Below are 20,180 nucleotides of genomic sequence, written 5' to 3' on the forward strand. Positions count from 1 at the left end.
TATATTCAATATCTACCTATAAAGAAAACGAATCTTAAAAGAAATACATGTATGTATGTGTATGACTGAATCACTATGCTGTACACCAGAAATTGACACAGCATTATGAACTGACTATTCTTCAATAAAAGAGAATGCAAATTTAAAAAATAAATGAAATAAGGTGGGGGGAATGTAGGCTTCTGGGAGTGAGACATTTTGTAAGCAGAAATTTCCCTGGTCTCTTTCCTTCTAAGAACTGCTCTAGCTTTAATGTCTCACTGACATTTTAGCAAGTGTAGCTAGCCCATCGGGTGATGGAGTCTGCAGGGAGATTTGAATGTAGGAATCATTACTGCTACACTCTGCAGCTTTCTGGTTCCCAAAAAGTGCTTATAAAAAAGATAAAGGGGAAAGTGAAGGCCTTAACTACTGACGAATTGAAAATGTAACCTGAAGGAGTCTATTTTCATTGAAAGTTTTTTCTTTTGGATGGTGTTTGAAAGAGTTTAGTAAATAACACCCGCCTTTTCCCCTTCCATCCCATCCAGTATGAACCCGACTGTATCACCACACGTTAGAGCCACCTGAGGAGATGGGGAAACCCAGGATGCACCCTGACCAGCGGGTTGGATCTCTGGGAGTGTGGCCCAGGTCCCAGAAGCGTTCATCGCTCCTGGGCTTCCCCCGTGCAGCCAAGTTTGAGAACCAGCCATTGTTTCACAGAGAGAAACATAGGGCTGCTCCTGGCTTGAACCTTGAGTAAAATTTACCTCTTCAGCTGTACTCTATTTTGAGAAAATATCTTCATATGACACCATTGCCTGAAAAAATATACACAGCCTGAAAGTTGAGAGTTATGTTTTATTGAGCAGACTTTCTAAGGACTCGAGCCCGGGAGGCCGCTTAGATTGCTGTAAGAGACTACTCCAATGAGGCAGGGGAGGAGCCAGGACTATAGGAATTTTGCCACAAAGATCAGATAGTTGCAACATCAAAAGATTACTGTCAATTAAAGAAAACCAGATGGCTCAGGTTAAGGAATTTATTGCTTTTCTATGTATGGAAAGGTGCAAAAGTCTGGCTCTTTGAAATTGTTCCTTTGATGTGCACCCAGCTGTCTAGGGCCAGTATCCTGTTCTTTCCCATCCTGAGTCCCCTCAGGGGACACTGTTGAGGGCGGCTGCAGAGGCCAGGGAGCCTGCTTGTCTTCATCCAGACTGCTCACCGTTGGGGGCAGCAGCAGTAGCTGATGACTTGATGGCCACAGCATCCTTTGTTTACTTATTGGGCCAGCAACATTTTTCATTCACAACCCTACAATTCCCCGTTTCTTTTACCTTTCCACTGAATGCTCAGAGTTTCATCTTTGTGTGTGTGTGTGTGTGTGTGTGGTGCAGAAACCCATCCAAGAGCGAACCATCATCTCTTTTTTTGATTATTGAAGTATAGTTGATTTACAAAGTTGTGTTAGTTTCTGGTGTACAGCACAGTGATTGATTCAGCTCTCTATATATTCTTTTTCATTATAGGTTATTACAAGCTATTGAATATAGTTCCCTGTGCTATACAGTAGGACTTTGTTGTTTATCTATTTTATATATAGTAGTTTGTATCTGCTAATCCCAAATTCCTAATTTATCCCCAACCCTCAATTTCCCCTTTGGTAACCATAAGTTTGTTTTCTGTATCTGTGAGTCTGTTTGTCAACCAAGTAAATTCTTCTTGTGTTATCATTTGAGTTTAATTCACTGTAGTCCTTTATTCTGGCTAATTGCTTTCTTGATTGCTATACCACCAAATCAAATTTAAAACCATACATCTGCCAGCCACCTACCAAAAGTGGACATGATATTCATGTTCAGGCTTCATTATGTTTTTAGTGACACATCCCCATTCTCAAAAGTGGAACCGTTTCCTGTTGTCAGGAGGCACACAGGTAGGGAAAGAAGAAAATAAAAATAGGAGCCAAGGCTCTCCACTGCCCTCGGATCTGCTCTGGCACAGAGAGGAAGAAGCATGGGCCCTCCTGTCCACCCTCTTAGGGTCGATGCCTGTGCAAGGCTTTCGGTTACAAAAAAACAGCAATAACTGCACAGTGGTTCTCTTAATTTAAGTTGTAAATGCACTTTCCTGTCAAATCCAGTGTGCAATTCTTTAATGAATTCTTTTCTTCTGGTATATACCACATCTGCAAGATATAAAATATTTTTTGATGCCTACGAGAAATCAAAGGAAAATAAGTACCCGTGAAGTATAACCCACAGGCCTAAACTTCTGATCACATAGGAAAAGCCACGCCAAGGGACGACCCTTATCTGGTACTCAGGCAATCTCAGATAGTGTATTTAACTTTGCTCCTTGTGAATTCAGTGTGTTTAAGATCTTTTCTTATCATACTAAGAATTCTTTACTCCAGGATCACTGTACCATCATTTATCAAAGGAAACTTGTAAGCTTTTTTCCAAGTATACATCTTTTTCTGCTTTCTTATTTTTGTCTGGTACTCCTTTCAGTGATCTCAGCACCATAAACGTGTCCAGGGTTTATTTTCTGAGCCCAGATTGCCTTCGTTGACCTTGTTTCTCTCGTCTCCTTAATAAAATTCCTTTTTTTGTTGTTAGATAAAATCAAACCACTAAACTATTGCTAACACTTAAGTATGCTAAAATGTCCAGGTATCAACGATCCTTCATGTAATTAGAACGAGAATATTTTCGCTGGAACACTGATCAACCATTCCATTACAGAATTTGCTTTTACTGAATTCAGCAGACACTGCCTTTTGCACTGTGAGGAGATCATAAGAGGAGCTTGCTCAAGTAAGAAACCAGAAGATGAAGACAAATTATAAAATGGTTATTTGACCAAAACACTTGGACCTGTTTTAATCAGATGTCCTAGCAGAGACAATACATTGATGATGCTGGAGACACTGGTTATTGTGTATACACACGCACACACACACACACACACACACAACTGTAAATAAAAATAAATTGATAAAATAAAATGGAGATGGGAGAGGATTGAGAGGAAAAGCTGTCTCAGGGCCTTCACATTAAAGCTCTATTATTTCAACAGGAAAGAAGAATAAGCTACGAGTTTACTATCTTTCATGGTTAAGAAACAGAATTCTACACAATGACCCGGAAGTAGAAAAGAAACAAGGCTGGATCACCGTTGGGGACTTGGAAGGCTGTATTCATTACAAAGTTGGTAAGTCTCAAGACACAGAATTGTTCACTCAAACCAAATTATTCAGTTAAGTTTCACTCAGCGTTTTTCCATCAGACGTTGATGATGCATTTGTGACCAGTTTAAGACACTGCTAGAACCTTAAATATACTTGCATTATTTCTGAAAAAGTCAGATTGATGAAGTGCAAAGAGTGCATCCAGAATGAAGTCCAGTTTGAACTCCTCCTTCCCAAAGACCCATGAAACTGGCAGTGAAGGAATAAAAGTGTCATAAGCCCACAAGGACAGAGGGACCAGGAGAAGAGAAACCAGCAAACAAGAAATGTCAGCAAAACTGAACAAGGCTAGATGACTGGGAACAGACCTAACTGACCAGGAAACACTGAATTCTGAGTCTGCAGTCAGGAAAGTCATCAAAGTCAATCAAATCACTGAACAGAACCCAGAAAGGCCCCAGGTGTACCTGAGGTTGAGGTGGAGGGTTGGACTGAAAATGAGAAGATTGTTAGAAAGCTGATGAACAGCAAATCCTCCAGAACCCAGTCAGGCAGCCACCCTCCCCGACTGCAACACTAGATGAAAGGTTGGCACAGCCAGTCTGGTGGTGGGGGATACATTTATGAGGGCACATTAATACACACGCACACACACACGCACACACCTCCTTTCCCTGTTTAGCTCCCAAAATGTTGGCAGCCATGCTTATACTCCTAAACAGGAGATTGTAAGATTGCCTTTGGAGAGGCTAAATGGCCAGAAAGAAAAGATGTTCAGGTACTAATATTTGAAATTCCATGATAAAAGCACCTACCCACCTTAAAGTGAAGCCCAGCAGTCGGTAAGCCCACTTAGACCAGACAGTGGTGACATCCACTAGTAGGAAGGAAACTTAAACACAAAGAACGGACTTTAGAGGAAACAAGGATAATGAAGAGTGGAGTAAAAAATTTTAAAAGAAACTATAAAAACTCCAGAGGGATTAGAAATACCATTTCCATAAAAGAAGAAAAGGAGTTACTTAAAAAAAAAAAAGATGGAACAAGATTGGAGGAGGTCATTCAGAGACCAAGAAAAAAATCTTGGAAATTAAAATATATTGACAGGAATAAAAAAATGTAATAGAAGGGCTGGAGGATAAAGATAAGAAATGTCCTAAACAAAAGAAAAAGGAGAGGGAAGTTAAGAAAGTAAAAGTTTCAGTCCAAGTGGTTCAAAATCTAAATTACATGAGTTTTAGGGGGGAAAAAATTAAGAAATGGAAGGAGAAGAAAGTAACAAGGAAAGAATATAAGATATGTTTCTAGAACTAAGACCTCAAAATCTCAAATTAAAAGATTCGCTGAGTGCCTGGTATAGAGAATGAAAACAGACTCACAAGTGGGCATTGCAACATGATATTTCAGTACCCAGGAAATGAGAAGGTTCTTAAAGCTTCCAAATTATAAATAAATAAATAGTGTACATGAAATAGACCCAGAATTAGATGTTCTGAGAGTTATAGCAACACTGAAAGATTAGAAAACAATGGAACAAGGCTATAAAAATTCTGAAGAAAAAAAAATTTCGTTTAGTATTTTATAACCTATCTGTATTAGCTGGGGTTCTCTAGAGAAACAGATCCAATAGATGTGTGTGTGCGTGCGCGCATGTGTGTGTAGAGAAATTAGTCCAAGCAGGGTAGGACAATGGAGGGTTCCAGAAGACGTACCTCCAAGAAAAATAAAATGTTACTAATAGATTACCTGCCATGTTTGACTGTAATGAAGGCATTTACAACACTAACAGAAAGTTGACCTGTGCTTAAAGATAGATACACAGAAAAAAGGAAGTGAAAAAAAATTGAGAAAACAAGAAAGGAAATATAATGATGGTATAATACGTGCCTCATCTGTGACCAGTAATCATTTAAGCACAGGGTATTGACTTAACCACAAATTTTAAATATAACTATACTGGAGGCGTGGGGGAGGGAGAAACATGTATGTTTGAGAGAGAACTAGAGAGAGGAGATGGTTATGAGAGACTAGATCTTCCTCATACTACGAAGTCAGTAGATAATATCCACAACTGAAAAAAATTTTAAATAACGTTATTAGCATGTCAGTTAGAAATATAGAAATAAATTGCTGAGGAAGTGATTGAAAGTATATTAAGGACAGAATATATAAACAGGAGAGATGTACTACAGAAAAAGAGCTCAGAGAGCAAGAATTTGGTCAGTTATCCTGGGCTGCGTAATTTCGTTAGGACACAGAATATTTGGTTTGTTCAAACATTCTATGGAGATAAAGACTGGCATGGGTACTGTCTTAGTCTATTCAAGCTGCTATAACAGAATGCCACCGACTGGGTGGCATAAACAACAGGCATCTATTTCTCCCAGTCCTAGAGCCTGGGAAGTCCAAGTTCAGGGTGCCAGCAGACTCGGGGTCTGGGGAGGGCACACTTCCTGGTGCAGAGACAGCTGTCTTTTTGCTACAACCTTCCATGTCAGCGAGGGAGAGGGATCTCTCTAGGGTCTCCTTTTAAAGGTGCCAGCCCCTTTTAAATTCCTAATAACTGCAAGTCAAATTTGAATAGTAAGCAAACAACAGCCATTATGTGTCTCCCTATTTGTTGATTTTTCTACCACCTTGCTACACCAGCTCTCAGCTACTCATATGTGGGGGAACATAAAAGCCAGGCAAGGACACATGAAGGATATTTGTACAGATTCTCCTTACAATGAATAATTCACATCTAGATCTAGTGGTTAAAAGCAGTCCTAAGCCAGTTGTATCTTTAGATGAAGAGCCTTCAATATGAAGCGAAAGGTCCCCGGTATCCTGCAGACCAAGTGCACTAAAGGAAGTTAAATCTGTATCTATGAGAACATCCCCCACCAGAGCATCACCCTCATTTAGGGTGATGTATATGTATCATAGTTTGCACTATAATATATATTATAGATTCAGTGTCAACCACTATATATAAATGTATTTATATAGTGGTTTACACATTCATTAATACAAAAACTTACATAAATTAGTACACTTATAATTCATAATTTTTCCATTACAGTTAAATATGAAAGGATCAAATTCTTGGTGATTGCCTTAAAGAATGCTGTGGAGATATATGCCTGGGCTCCGAAACCATACCATAAGTTCATGGCATTTAAGGTAAGCAGACATGTGATCACCTAACAAGGGCTTGTTTTCTTCAGTTTAGGTCCCCACCAGTTAGTAGTGGCCGGTCTTGCACATAGACTCGTACCAATTTTCCTCGTGCCAATTTTCCTATATACAATAAACCTCTTAAAAGTGTAGGAACTCTTATCTGTTATTCTAGCAGTAAAGACTAAGTGTGAGTAAATGCTATTAAATTGGCCAAATTAAAATTTGGGTACCATCTCCTCCGTTTCAGGTCTGTGCATCACCATCTCTAAGTGGCATTTAGTGTTGAAACGGTTACTGGGCAAAGCATTAATTATGATATTAGCCACCTCACTAAGGCACTCTCTGATATTTCTTCTGAAAAAGGCAGAGCAAACAGCAGCACTGAATCTCGAGGTTGAACTGAGTCTCTTAATTTTGTAATCCTCTTAAGCCTTTTGAGGTAAAGTCCCTAACACTTACTTGATGCTCAGATATTCAAATTGCTATTGGACTTCTCTGAAATGCAGACTGAAAGTCGGCACATGTGGAAATGGCCTAGGTTCTCTGCATCCTTTCATTTTGATCGCTTTTTCCTTTTTCATCTTATCTAAGTCTGCACCCACCGTGGCTGGCTTGATCACTCATGAGATTCAGCAGAAGTAGGATGGGGATATGCTGGCCCTGTTGACTCCAGCTCTTGAAAGCTGACTCCCAGACGCCAGCAGGACCAGGGCTGACAGGCACTCTGATGTTTTCAGAGCTGCACGGTCAATCCAGAGCCAGTGTCAATTTATCTTCTGTTCATTCTTCCCCTCTGCCTACGTCTCTCTCTCTTTATAGCTTCTTGGCCCTCACTTTTTCTCTCCATCTTATGACTGTCATCTTTCTCTGACCCTTTATGTATTCTTTCTTGGCACATATGCCACGTGAGTGCAGACGCTGCCTTGGGAACATCATGAGCCTCTCTTCAGGGCTGTCACCCCCACTTCTGTCTTACTCCCTTCATGCAAGGAGCGCATCTGTGATGGGCTCAGGAAGGTAGATTCATCAGTGGAAACAGGCCTCCCCTCCCTAGCCCCACTTTATGGAGAGAAATTTTGGAGTGCATTGGGTTAGTAATAACACTTAAAGGGTGACTCCTGACAGCTAAAGTGGTGCTGCTGTCCTGCCAGAATCTCTCTTCGCAAAAGCTCTTCAATCAGGATCCCATTTCCACTCCGGTCCCAAAGTTTCCTGCTGTCAGTTGATTTGCCAAAGTGCACGATCAAGTGCAAAATGCCGTGTTCAGCAAACCAGGCTTGGCCTGGAAAGAGCAAAGAGCAAAGACAAGGACTTGAACAGGAAACGCTGGAGCCGGCAGGGATCAAGCCCTCCTGTGTGACAAGACCCTCCCACATGTGAGAATTACGTTAGCAAAAGATGAGGAGGGAAGGGTCTGTTAGGGGTCGTGGCATTACAGCCAACGCACTGTGGTTTCACGATTCTCCCCCAGACTACAAGGCCCAGTGCAGATAGAATGTAGATTAGATAATGGCAGAGGGAAACAGAGGAACGCTTGATAGCTAGTTGGGGCTTAGGGTCCAGATTCTAACACACAGAACCTGGATAAACATAGCTGCAGCTCTTTTGACCTTTCTAGTTAAACCCAGCCAGGCAGCATAAACCATGCGTCTTGAGGAGTACCACTCCAACCCTTCTCTGTCGCCCAAATCCAAGTCTCAGATCTCAACATTAAGTTTAGAGAAAGTGCCAGTCTGGTGCACACCCACTCCCTGAAGGACAGTCGGAACCAGAGCATGCCTGTTAATCCTGAACCGGCTTAGCACAGGGCTGGCCCGGCTGCCCACCCAGGCTGTTTCTGGAAAGGTAGGAGCCATGCATGGGCCTGGCTGTCACTTGGGAAGGACAGGGGCCAGAGAGGTGACTTCTTGAGGAAACGGCCTGAAATAGACAGGAAATTACAGCGGCATCCAGGCAGCAAGTCTGTAAACCAACTTCTCTGCCCTGGAGGACAAAGGATAGAGAAAGGGGCACAAATGGATTCTAGACTCTTCCTCCGAGAGCCAGAATATGAATAGCCCTAAAAGGGAAAGAAAGATTTCCTAGTTTTCAATTTAAGAAAATCAGACATTAACTTCCACAGGAAATAGCTAAAGGAAAAATGTGTTAAGATAACTTCTTTGAATGACATGGACACTCATGGGATGGTTTTTAAAGTCTTTTGCAGATCTCCAGCATAAGCCACTGCTTGTTGATCTCACGGTAGAAGAAGGTCAGAGATTAAAGGTTATTTTTGGTTCACACACTGGTTTCCATGTTATTGATGTTGATTCAGGAAACTCTTATGATATCTACATACCATCTCACGTAAGTTCCTGGAAGCAGACTGCCAAGGCTCTCTGCAACAACCTGCATGTGCAAAGACATTTGTTTTTGCACATTTTTAGTGGAAGTCATGCTAACTTTTACCAACCAGTAAAGCAGATGGACTTTTGGCCTTCACTAAATAGGTGATGCTTTTAAGAAATAAGACATGTGACTCTGACTAATTTTTATGACTGCTTAAAACTGGGTAACACATAATGGCAATTATTTGACATTTACTGGACATGCTGTCTCATTGGATTTTATATTAAAATACGTTTGATGTTTTTCCTTAAAGGGCATAAGCCAGAGTATAATAGGTGAGCACCTATTTTTAGTTTTTGAAGTTTCCCATTTTATGTGGGAGAAGGCCAGTGGTCCTTTTTCTGCTATTGTTGTTCCGCTCTTTAACTTGAGGAAAGTGTCCTGTGGTGGAATCAGACACCCTGAGCACATGCTTTGGCTCTAGCGTGTATTCGTTTTGCAGTAATGGACACATTAGGCAGCCTCTGTAACTCTCAGCTTTGACATCTGTATATTGGGGATGAAAGGACCTATCCCATAGAGTTACCAGAAGCATTAAATGAGGTAATGCATCTAAAGTACGTGGCACAGGGCCCTGCGAATTGTAGTATTAATATTACTATACTGACACTGCCTAAAACGTGACTTTTAAAGGAGAATGCTGCACGTGGTTTGACGTAGTAGGATGATGCTTTGTGAAGTGTGTTTCCTGTATGTAATCCCAGGACTAACCTACAGTAGAAACCTTTTGTCAATGAAGTATGAGGCCTAAACCTGTTGCTGTTGGTCTTTTGAGAGTTTAAAGACTTTACTCCAAAGAAACACAGCAGTTGAAAAAAGTTGTTTCAGTGTGTGACACACCCGTCATTCACTAGCTTTTCATGCGTGTGTGTACATGCACACGGGCCTCAGCGCCTGTGCTTCTGGCAGGGGCCCTGGGCCATCGCCATGATCATCCTCCATCGCCCACTTCTGTCCACCAAGCACCCGTTGGTCTGCCATGAGGTTCTTAACCAGGGGATCACAGCAACATGTCTCTTTTCCTAGAACAAGTCAATCCACACTTATTTCAATAGTGTCATTTTCTTTTTAATGAGTGGTCATTTTAAATTTTTTTTTCTAAATAAGCCATTAATTTGGTTTATCTTGTTATGTAGGTACCCAGATAAACAACCTGTGTCAAATGTTCATAGCCTGTTTGGGTCCCACATTTGGGCCCCATCTAGGCCGTCTCCAGCACACTCAGCTGGCTTGGATTCTCATCTTTTTTGGAGTAGATAGAAAATGTGAGATTTTCAGTGTCCATGAAAATGTGCTCAAATCCTAGTTCTACGACCAAATACTAGTGCAGCTTTGCTCAAGTTACGTAACGCCTCCGAGGTGCAGTTGCCTCATCTGTAGGCAAAAATATCTGGCCTGGGCGGCTGTTTGAAGGCCTTGAAGTTCTCTGTGTAAAGGGCTGGTGCTCGGCACAGAGCAGGGGCCCGCAGTGGTGCTTGTTGCTTTTAGGAACAGGTAACTTGGGTTATCCACCTAGTGCCAAAGCTTGGATTTACCAGGGTATTTGACAGGTCAGTGGTTAAATTAAGCAAAGCAAAATGTCAGTCCCTAGCGTGCAGATGGAAAAAGGACAAGGAAAACTCTTTTTTGCAATTCTTAGAGATTAATAGTCAAGATACTGTCTTATTTTTTTTAAAAGAATAATGCCTGGCCTCTTTTTGTCTTCTAGATTCAGGGCAATATCACTCCTCATGCCATTGTCATCTTGCCTAAAACAGATGGAATGGAAATGCTCGTTTGCTATGAGGATGAGGGGGTGTATGTAAACACCTACGGCCGGATAACTAAGGATGTGGTGCTCCAATGGGGAGAAATGCCCACGTCTGTGGGTAGGTTAACCATTCCTTATCTCCTTCAGCAGTTACACCCCCCAAATGAAACGAAAGTCAAGAAATGTGAAACAACCATTTGATTCCACAAAAAAAAAAAAAAAAAAAAGTCTGTGAATAACACTTGTAAGACTTGCTTTGTCTGTTTATCTCAAGTCGTTTGTCATTTTTGTGGTTAAGATGTGAACAGATGCTGTGAGTTATTGCCCATCTAATGTTTTTAATGCAGTTTTGGAAATTCCTTTTGACAGCCTACATTCATTCCAATCAGATAATGGGCTGGGGCGAGAAAGCTATTGAGATCCGGTCAGTGGAAACAGGACATTTGGATGGAGTATTTATGCATAAGCGAGCTCAAAGGTTAAAGTTTCTATGTGAAAGAAATGATAAGGTAAATCCGTTTCAACATTTGCATTAGTGTTTGCATTTTAAGAGACCACCAGGTACCTGTGAAACCTTCATTTTCCTTTATACTGATTTGAATCACATCTGTGTTAAACAATCAATATTTTCTTGAAATGGCATTATTTGGTTTGATTCATGTGAACCCTCAAAATATATTATTCACGTATCAAAAAAGACAAAAAAAATCTAAAAATTTCCTGTAAGCTCTTAGTAACTTTTGTGGCTGCTAGGCCTTAAGATGACTCAGCAGATACCCCAAATTCACCGAAGCACTTAGAGGGGTTGGCTCGCCATTAATCATCTCACAGTGGGTCAACTTTATACTCTGCTTTTAGACTTGTCACCAAATCACTATTGGGACCTAACCCATCACATTATATTCAACTTTAAGTGTAAAACATTCGACATGTAGAAATACAAACTTTTTTAAGATGTCACCCATTCCTTAAGGAATGCGCAATCACAAACTCAACTAGTGCCATGTCCTGTGTCATTCCAGCCATGTTTCTTCTGAGGTGTCACAGGGGGACTGTTTTCCAGTGACATTGGCGGTGTCCATCTGGCATGATCAGTCACCCAGAAGGGTATTCCACGGCAGTGCTGCTTCTCCCTTGCCCTCCCTGTAGATGAACCCAGAGTTCTTAGTAGCTCAGCTATACTACATTTGTGAATCATCCTTTGTGACTACGGCCAACTTAGAAATGCTGTCCCCAAAACAGCAGATAGAAGCATCTATAGAAAAGACTGTGATGGGGTGGACAGATAGACATCTCTTGGCCCACTCCCATTCCCCAGAAGCCAGGCTGATCTCAGTCTGACCCTAGAGTAGCCAGTTCCTCCTGTGACCTGGTGTGGCCTGGTGTGGTCTGGTGTGTTTTGGGTGGATAACAGCTGGGGGTGGCAAGGATGGTTCCAGAGCCTTATCGGAGTATGCCAGAACACAGACCTGACCCTTAGTAAAACTCTCCACGGATCATAAGGCTAGGCGTGATCTGGGCATGGACTCCCAGACTCCAGTTCATTGAAGACCCACCTCAGAAAGTCCATTCCAAGCCATGCCCACACCTGCAGGAGCAGGCTGGGACCACACCAGTGTCTGGGGGCTAGTATCCTGAGCCAGGACTCAGAACCTGGAGAGAACAGTGGCCCTCTCTTTCCCTCACTGTGTTTCCATGGGTCTTCTGTGCGTCCCCATTTTGATTCATTGACCCTAGCAGTAGCTTTACTTACAAATGTAGCATTAGCAGAATGACAAGCATTTCCATGGAACTTCCTAAGAAGTTGTTGGGAGAGACAGCATTCTTCTGAAGAAGTTGTGGAAATGAAGTAGCAGAGACTTTTCACTAGTGACAAAAGTAAATGCCTTGGAGCAAAGTTTGGTGTTGGCTGACTGAAGGACTAGGCCGCCACCTGGAGTCCTATTTCCCTAGGGCAGTGGTTCATTGAGTGCAGCTCAAGCAAGCAGTACCCCAAATTTTGCTCCCTTCTCTCAGTTGTTTGATGAAGTGATTTAGCACACCCAGACCTAATGGACTGTGGTTCTCCTTATTAATGCCATGACCTCCTTTGGCCTAGGATTTGCCTTCAGCGGCAGAGAAACCAAGCGTTAACTCTTGAAATGCCAAAGTGAATAGGTATTAAACACCTTACCCTATGGGACCAGAAGCACTTACTAATTTTTTTTTTAATTAAGGAATGAAGTTGTATAGTAGTCAGTAGGCCCCAAATTCCCCCTTGACTTTGGGAATTTGAAAGGATTCTCTTCATTCCCAAAGTCTGCCCTCTTGTCATTAAGGGAAAGGAAAGGGACCTCTGTGGATTTCCAGAAATCAACAAAGGATCTGTTGTGTCTAGACCAGCAATCCAGCATGGAACTCCCTTGTAAAATGTGAGCACCCAAAGGGTTGTAGCAAAGCAAGATATACTCCCTTTTGTGTCCCTGAAGGCCAACATCACAATAAGTAGTAGTAACCATTATAACAATAAACAGGAATGTTTACAGAGGATGCACTGTATTAAAAGGCACTTTATAACACCAGCCATTAAGTCTTAAGAGCTGACACATGGCAAGGCTAGGACATGTGAGAGGAAATGGATGGACGGTTGAAGAAAAGAGGGAAAGAAACCATGCAGTTGAACTAATTTCTTTTTAATTTCAAACAGGTATTTTTTGCATCCGTGCGATCTGGAGGAAGTAGCCAAGTGTTTTTCATGACCCTCAACAGAAATTCCATGATGAACTGGTAACAGAAGAGCACTTGGCACTTATCTTCATGGCGTTATTTCTAATTTAAAAGAACATAACTCATGTGGACTTATGCCAGTCTAGAGGCAGAATCAGAAGGCTTGGTTGAACATACCGCTTTCCCCTTTTCCTCTCCCTCCACCCGTCCCAAAACAGTCCATCTTTCTATGTTGCAGCCTGGTTGAGAAGGAGAGAAAAAGGTGGCAGGAATTTCCAGGAGATCCCCAAGAATGCCGCGTTGTCTGTGGACAAAGATGGACCATGTGCCCTTCGGAGTTAGGGATAGAAACAAATATTGTGTGCTCTTATGATTAAGCTGTGTTATGGTGGATTTTTGAGTTTTGTTTTTTTTTTTTTTTACCTTTTTTCTTTACCCCCTTGCTTTGTAAGAATGGGGAGAGAATGCATCCTGAGAAAAAGATCTGTTTTTAACTGTCTGCCTACTAGCTTTAAGTATCCGATACATTGTAGACTTTCCCATTTCGAATGGTGAGAGACACCACGATAAATGTACCTTATCTCGTGACACTGAAGGCCATAACTACATAGTGGGGTAATTTTAGAACTCTTTTGCCTTCACCAACCCAAAAGGTTGCTTTTTGTGAGCAACTGCGAATGAATTTTTAAAAGAGAAGAAAAATACTAGTTTTCCCCTCTTTTGGGAAATCGATTTTAAATGGCTAAACTACTAGCCTTAGACTAATAAAATCAACTACCGTTTTTGTGAGTCTGACAGGCGCTGCTTTTCATCTGGCCCTGTGCAGAGCGGAGTGTGCTGAGTGGGGCAGTAGTGCCGTGGAGCTGAGCTGGCTCCAGCGGATGAGGGACATCTACAGTACACCTTTTCCTCGGCAATTGTGACAGATCAGGGCAAAAGACGGGATGACAGATGGGATGAGACGGAAAGAGCTTCTGAAAACAAGCTAAAAATGTATATAAATATACACCTTTTTTTTTTTTTAAATGCACAAAGCTTCCCAGCTAAGAGGTCACTCGGTTCAGGCTTATTAGGATAAGACTTTGTTGAGTTCTTTCTGGGAACTGGGGAATAAGTACCATCCAGGCTTTGGTCATTCCCAGCTTTCTCCTGAGGGTGCCGCTTTCTCAAGATGAAAACTGTGACTGAAAACATAATAACAATAAATGTTTCTGAGCTGCCTGTGTTCTCTCTGGGTTGGTGAGAGAAGGGACTAGATTACTACTAAGCCTGCCTGAGACCCAGCAGGCATCCTTGGTTCCAATTTTATAGAACTTGAAAGCACGGCTTTGGCCAGAATTCTGCGACCCTAATCATTTTACCTTCCTCCAAATTACCCAGCATACGGTAAACAACATTTGTGCAGATATGTATGTATTTAGTTCAGGTTGACTTGTGTCCTTATAAACTCTTACACGGATGATTTGAACTTTTACGTGACGGTCTGGGATTTTTTTTCCAAAGCTACAAGCATGGCTGCCTGTGGTATCGAGGTGTTGCAGAAATGGTATCTGTGTTGCGCTTCCTGTTTTAACCTACCTCGTTTCGTTTGTTTTGTTTCACTGTTCATCACAGCAGTGTTATCTCCAGGAGACATATAGAGAGCTCAACTGGCAATCTCACATGTATTTAATATTTTTCAAATAAAACAGTAGTTGACCAAATTGTTCTTCTTGAAAAATTGGAAAATAATCCAACAACAACAAAAACTAATGTGGCTTGTTTCTGGAGAAAACAATTACTGTAAACAGATTTTTTTAAAATCTGTGGTTCTACTGATTTTGCCTAAACACCTGAGCAGCTGATGTACTATTAATGAGAACGAAATACACATTAGGAAAATGGACCCATTTCAATCTGGTGATTTGGGCAAGGGGGCACGGGGAAGGGGAAATGGTTCAGTTTCTGCCCCTCCTGTGAAGATGGTTGTCATTTGCATTTATTTTAAGCAAGTAACAAAGGAATGGAATTGAGGGTTATCTTCAGGCGATCACCAAGATGTCCTCATTTGTGGTCCCTTTAGCGCTCAAAAGCAATGAAATCCTCCCGTTCTCATTTTTACTGCTAAGGTTCTGCTGCTGAACAATACAATTTTCACAAATTCCATGCAACAAATTCAGCAATAACGTTTTGGATTGAATTTAGCAACTACTGTCATTGGATGCTGACGTGGACAAGTACACTGATTTGGGTCTCATCCCCGAATGTGATTGCCACCAGCTCTTTATATTGCTGCTGTGGTATTTTAAACCAGAAGCTTCTTTAAATTATGTTGCAAACTGATCTTTGTTTTTATGTTTTGTTTTGTTTTTATTTCTAAGTGATAAGTTCGAAACACACAGCTTTAAATGATTTTTTTATTGTGGGATTTTGGGTACAGTTAAGAAATAAAAGGGAATCATTGTGTTTAAACATAAGGTAGTTTGTGAATGTATTTTTTAAAACCTAGATTCATTGAAACAAAAAATCGTAAGAAAACAATATTAATGCAGTCTTGTTTACAGTATGTACAGTGACATAACATAGAACATGAGCTTTTCTGGTGCCAACAACAATAAAACACAGACGGTAAACATCAAGCCATGCCTTTTATATTTTTGTACAAATATTACACAGAGTTCATGGTAAAGCCAAATTTAAAAGGGCCCCACATAAATCTGTGCTTCTTAAAAGCTACCTAAAGAATTCCTTGATGCTTTTAACTTAAAAAATACATTTCCTCCATCAGGACAGGTCCTAGCCCTGAAATACTGAGGCTTAGGTCATACAGAATGTTTCAGAATAGCTGTTCTTGTGGCTCATAAAAATCCCCAACTTCCTGGTTTACTTTAATTCTTTTTTTGCTGGGGGGAGGCAGAGGTTGGGGAGTAGTGGTTGTACTTTTCATCCATCTGAAATATCACCTTAAAAATAAAACAAGCCAGTTCTGGAGACAGAATTCCTGACAGGAAGAACTAAAGCTAAAAACTGAAACTGAACTAGTTTCAAAACTAGTTACAAAAGAAATTTATTAAGATTTTTATACAAAGAGAAATTGAGCCCTCTCCCAAAGTAAGTTTCACTAGATCTTTTCAGTCCTTTCTACTCTAAATTGATTATCATTCAGTAAAATCCACTGCAACTGCCCACACCGCAGTCGTGGACCAAGGTCTGCCAGGTGACCGTCGCTGCGGGGTGCTGGTCCGCGACACTGTAGCAGGGACTCCTCCATGCAGTGGGCAGTGGGAATAGATGATCTATAAGATCCCTTCAAACACTGAGTCCTCCCCATGCCAGTCACATTCAGACCATCGTCCTTGCACACAACATGAGTGAGGACAGCTTGCAGTAAGTTCCACATAAAATCTAATGACCTTATTTACATGGTCTCATTTTTCTTGAAGACTTATAAACAGTGCTTCAAGATGATCTAGAGCTATTTCAACAGTTCAGATTAAGGCACAGATGACATCCCAGAAGGCCACTCAAACAGGAACTCCATTTTTCTAACACTTTGACACTGCTTTCTTAGATGGGCTTCTTACAGACATGGCCTCAAGCACACGTTTTTTCAAAAGCATCTTAATTCCTGGTTGTCAAGACCTACTAACAGTTTTCTGTCTGCTCTTGTGACTTATTGGTCATTGGTGTCTCTGGTCCCTCCTGTGCAGTAGATTAGAAAGAGATGTGATATTCAGACCGGGGCCATTTTGGTTTTGTCCATTGCCAGACAAGGAGGAGGCTAAAGTCTGACCTCACATTCCATGAAGTTAAAAATAAAAAATTTTCGCCACTAATATGTGTCCCAGTTCCCGTCACTGTATTCTTGAAATGTTGAAGAGCTCTTTGTGTTAACAGTGTGTGCTGTCTTTGAAAGTCTGCTTGAACAGCCATCACTTGTATTTGTGCTGATTGCTTTAAGATATAAGATGTGCTACGTTATTTTTAAGAAAGAAAATGCAGTTACTGATCAAACTTTTTTAACCTTCTGGAGGGAAATAGGAGAATATCTACGACATGTGAGTGACCCTGCCATGCTCCTGATAGTCCCGGATCTTCTGAGTCTGTGTTCTGACTGTCTCAGTTTCTGTGAATTGTTAGCTACCTTTCAGTTCAGTCCTCGAAACTTTCAAGCTAACCAAATGAAACAAAGAATAACAAACAAACAAACCAAAAACTGGCCTCCCCAATACTACATAGTTACCACACAAAATCCAAAACTCTGAATTTCATTCCATTTACCTGCCATTTTTTATAAATAACATTACATTTTGGCCTTGATCGGTGTAACTATATCAAAGACCTTAAAATGTGCTGCTGTCCTTTTATGGGTCTCAAAAAGGTCGTCTTCTTTCAGAAGCCTCTGCAAAAAAGAAAAACTTGAGAATCTGCAAGTTCAAAGCTGACCATTTGTACATTTCTACCAAACATTTTCTAGTGCTGTTTGGTTTCTATACAGTATCATTATTCTGGGATTTTTTCCCATTAACAATTAGAATATTCAAAAATTTGCATTACATTAAACACTATGAGACCATAACTCTCTGCTTTGAACTTTATTCTTCTAGCACTGTCACTCTGGAAAGTGCCAGAATGCACCAAAATAAAAATTCTCATGAAAGCATTTTTAAAACAAAAATCCCTGGATATGTTTTGAGATATTTTTAAATTCAGATCAAAGCTTGGACTTTGTGTCCATGATGCCAAACATTTGGATGAAGACTAGAAAATACAGTTTAAAATAGAAATGTTCTAAAGTTTCCAGTTTTTTTGGCTTTGTGTAGATACCTTTAAACTAACTCAACTGCTTGCATGATGGGGTTTGGTTTTGATGCTTTGTTTTTGATCACACTAAACTGCACTGCACAGTTGAGGCTGGGCAAATACTGGAGGAAAGGTAAGTTTTCATTTCCACCAGTGGATTACTGTTTGTCCATAGCAAATATCCACACCCCAGTTGCCCCTACTCCCTATCTCTTCCCCTAGTGTTAGTGTTAAGGAATAGTAATTCCATATTATGGTTTATTTTAAAACCTCAGACGTCATCCTGAATCAGAATTTCAAATGTTAGGTGACAGCAAGAAATAAATCTGCAGCAAGGAAAGAAAAAAAATGACAGCTTGGATGAATTTTTAAATTGGATGTTGTGAAACTATTTTTGTGCATTTTAGCTGTCTTATTTACAATGTTAACATAACTGTAAAAATGCCAAATTTATAATATTGGAAGGGAAAACTATCATTTTGCTATGCCTACAAGTGTTTACACTGTTTAAAATCTCCAGTTTTCTAAAGTGTTTTAAATTGTCAAAAATGTGCTGAAACTAACTGTCTCACCTGTGTCAGGATATAAAGGAAGAAAATCTTGGTATGTTTTCTCGTCTGAACCTTTTGGTTACTTTCAAGTAGTTTTTACCTGCATAGAAAAGGCCTTCAGTTATTGTTGTCTAAGGTGGTTCCAAGCAGTAGTTAGAAATGATTTGGTAGGTTCTGAGCTGAGGTTTTCCCATACTGTGACTGCCATGCCCTGAAATATACTATTTTATGTTTATCAAAATGTGAATAATAAAATATTGATAGTAGTAGGATGCCTGCTTGTTCTTCATTGCTACATCTAGACTATTATCCCTTCTTCCTCCTAAAAGTCAATGCTTCAAAGCTGTTGTCATCAGCCTGTAAAGTCTCAACTTACCTTCTCATTGCTTCAGTATCTTGCTTCTTCAGATCACTGTCACCATCTACAACACCACCCTTTATTAATTCTTGGTGATTTCAGTATCCATTTAGACAATCCTACAAATACCCTGGCTTCTCAGTTTCCTGATCTTGACCAGTGAAACTTACCATTCCCAATTACTGCCCCACCTCCTTAACTGGTAGCAGTCAGTTCTTCCCATTTGGTGGATCCCATCCAAGTCACCAAGTAATGGTCATCACCCCAACAATCTTCCTCTCTCTTCTGTATCACCAGCTTTGCCCACTCTATGGCAGGATTTCACTACATTCATGCTGCTATCTCTTGTGTTATAAACACCCTCAGCCCCAATACCCTCCCATCTTATTTATCTGCTCCCCTTCAAACAAAGAAAAAAAAACTCTTCCAAGGGAACTGGGTATGCTTTCCATCTCCAAATCCTCTCCTCCCTTGGTCTCTTGAACCAACTCAAATCAGGCTTTCATTCCTACCACAAGCAGCTCTTGCTGAGGACACCAGTTATGTCCGTGCTGTCTAACACAACGCTCAGGCCTCTGACTGCACACTGCTTGATACACCTGCAGTCTTTGACACAGGTAATAGCTCCTTCCTTCTCAAGGTGCTTTCTCGGCTCTGGGACATCCCTCTCGTGTTCTTTTCTCACCTCTCTGGCTATTCCTTCTCAGTGCCTATTGCTGAGTTCCTGGAGTGCCCAGCACTGGACATCTCTCTCTAAGTGACCTCTTCCAGTCTTGGGGCTTGAAAAACCATTTATATGCTGGCATTTTTATCTCCAGCCCTAACCTCTTTTCTGAAAGCCAGACATATGTCTAACTACTTACTTAACAGTTTCATTGAATGTGTAATTGGCATCGCAAACTCGACATGCTCAAAACTAAATTTGCACCCCACCTCCCAATCTACGCCCCTTACAGTCTGTGTCCTATGTCAGTAAGTGGCAACTTAGTTCCTCCAAACCAAAATCTTGTAGTTTTCTCAATTTTTCTCTCTCACATACCACATGCCATCCTAAAAAAAAAAAAAAAAAAAAAAAAAAAAATTAAAAGGATAAAACTTACTTCCCATAGCTTTACAGCATATCAACAGTCCAAGCCGAGTGAGACCATGTCATATCTTCCCTAAGATGGCCCTTTCAAAACACGCATCAATATACCAGGCTGTGCCTCTCTTCTGCTCGAGTGCTCGATGTCTTCCCCCTCCCTCGGAATGTCAGTGTCCTTACAACGGCCCACAAGGTCCTAATAAATCTGACTTACCCTTTGTCCC

At 40.9% G+C, this 20,180-nt stretch overlaps 1 protein-coding gene across 8 annotated transcripts in view; it reads left to right on the plus strand.

The window, feature by feature from the left end:
- The window catches only part of TNIK (TRAF2 and NCK interacting kinase), a 362,683-nt gene extending 342,730 nt beyond the window's left edge, over window positions 1–19,953 (plus strand). For all 8 annotated transcript variants that reach the window (XM_032484363.1, XM_014562072.2, XM_006188085.3 and 5 more), the window contains 6 exons: window positions 3,064–3,198; window positions 6,240–6,340; window positions 8,534–8,683; window positions 10,434–10,593; window positions 10,845–10,984; window positions 13,162–19,953. In XM_032484363.1, coding sequence (XP_032340254.1) covers window positions 3,064–3,198; window positions 6,240–6,340; window positions 8,534–8,683; window positions 10,434–10,593; window positions 10,845–10,984; window positions 13,162–13,245 — 770 coding nt within the window. In that variant the 3' untranslated portion in view covers window positions 13,246–19,953. The remainder of the gene's footprint in view (window positions 1–3,063; window positions 3,199–6,239; window positions 6,341–8,533; window positions 8,684–10,433; window positions 10,594–10,844; window positions 10,985–13,161) is intronic.
- The last annotated feature ends 227 nt before the right edge of the window (window positions 19,954–20,180 follow it).

The sequence above is a fragment of the Camelus ferus genome, chromosome 1 (assembly GCF_009834535.1).
Source record: "Camelus ferus isolate YT-003-E chromosome 1, BCGSAC_Cfer_1.0, whole genome shotgun sequence".
Taxonomy (NCBI): domain Eukaryota; kingdom Metazoa; phylum Chordata; class Mammalia; order Artiodactyla; family Camelidae; genus Camelus; species Camelus ferus.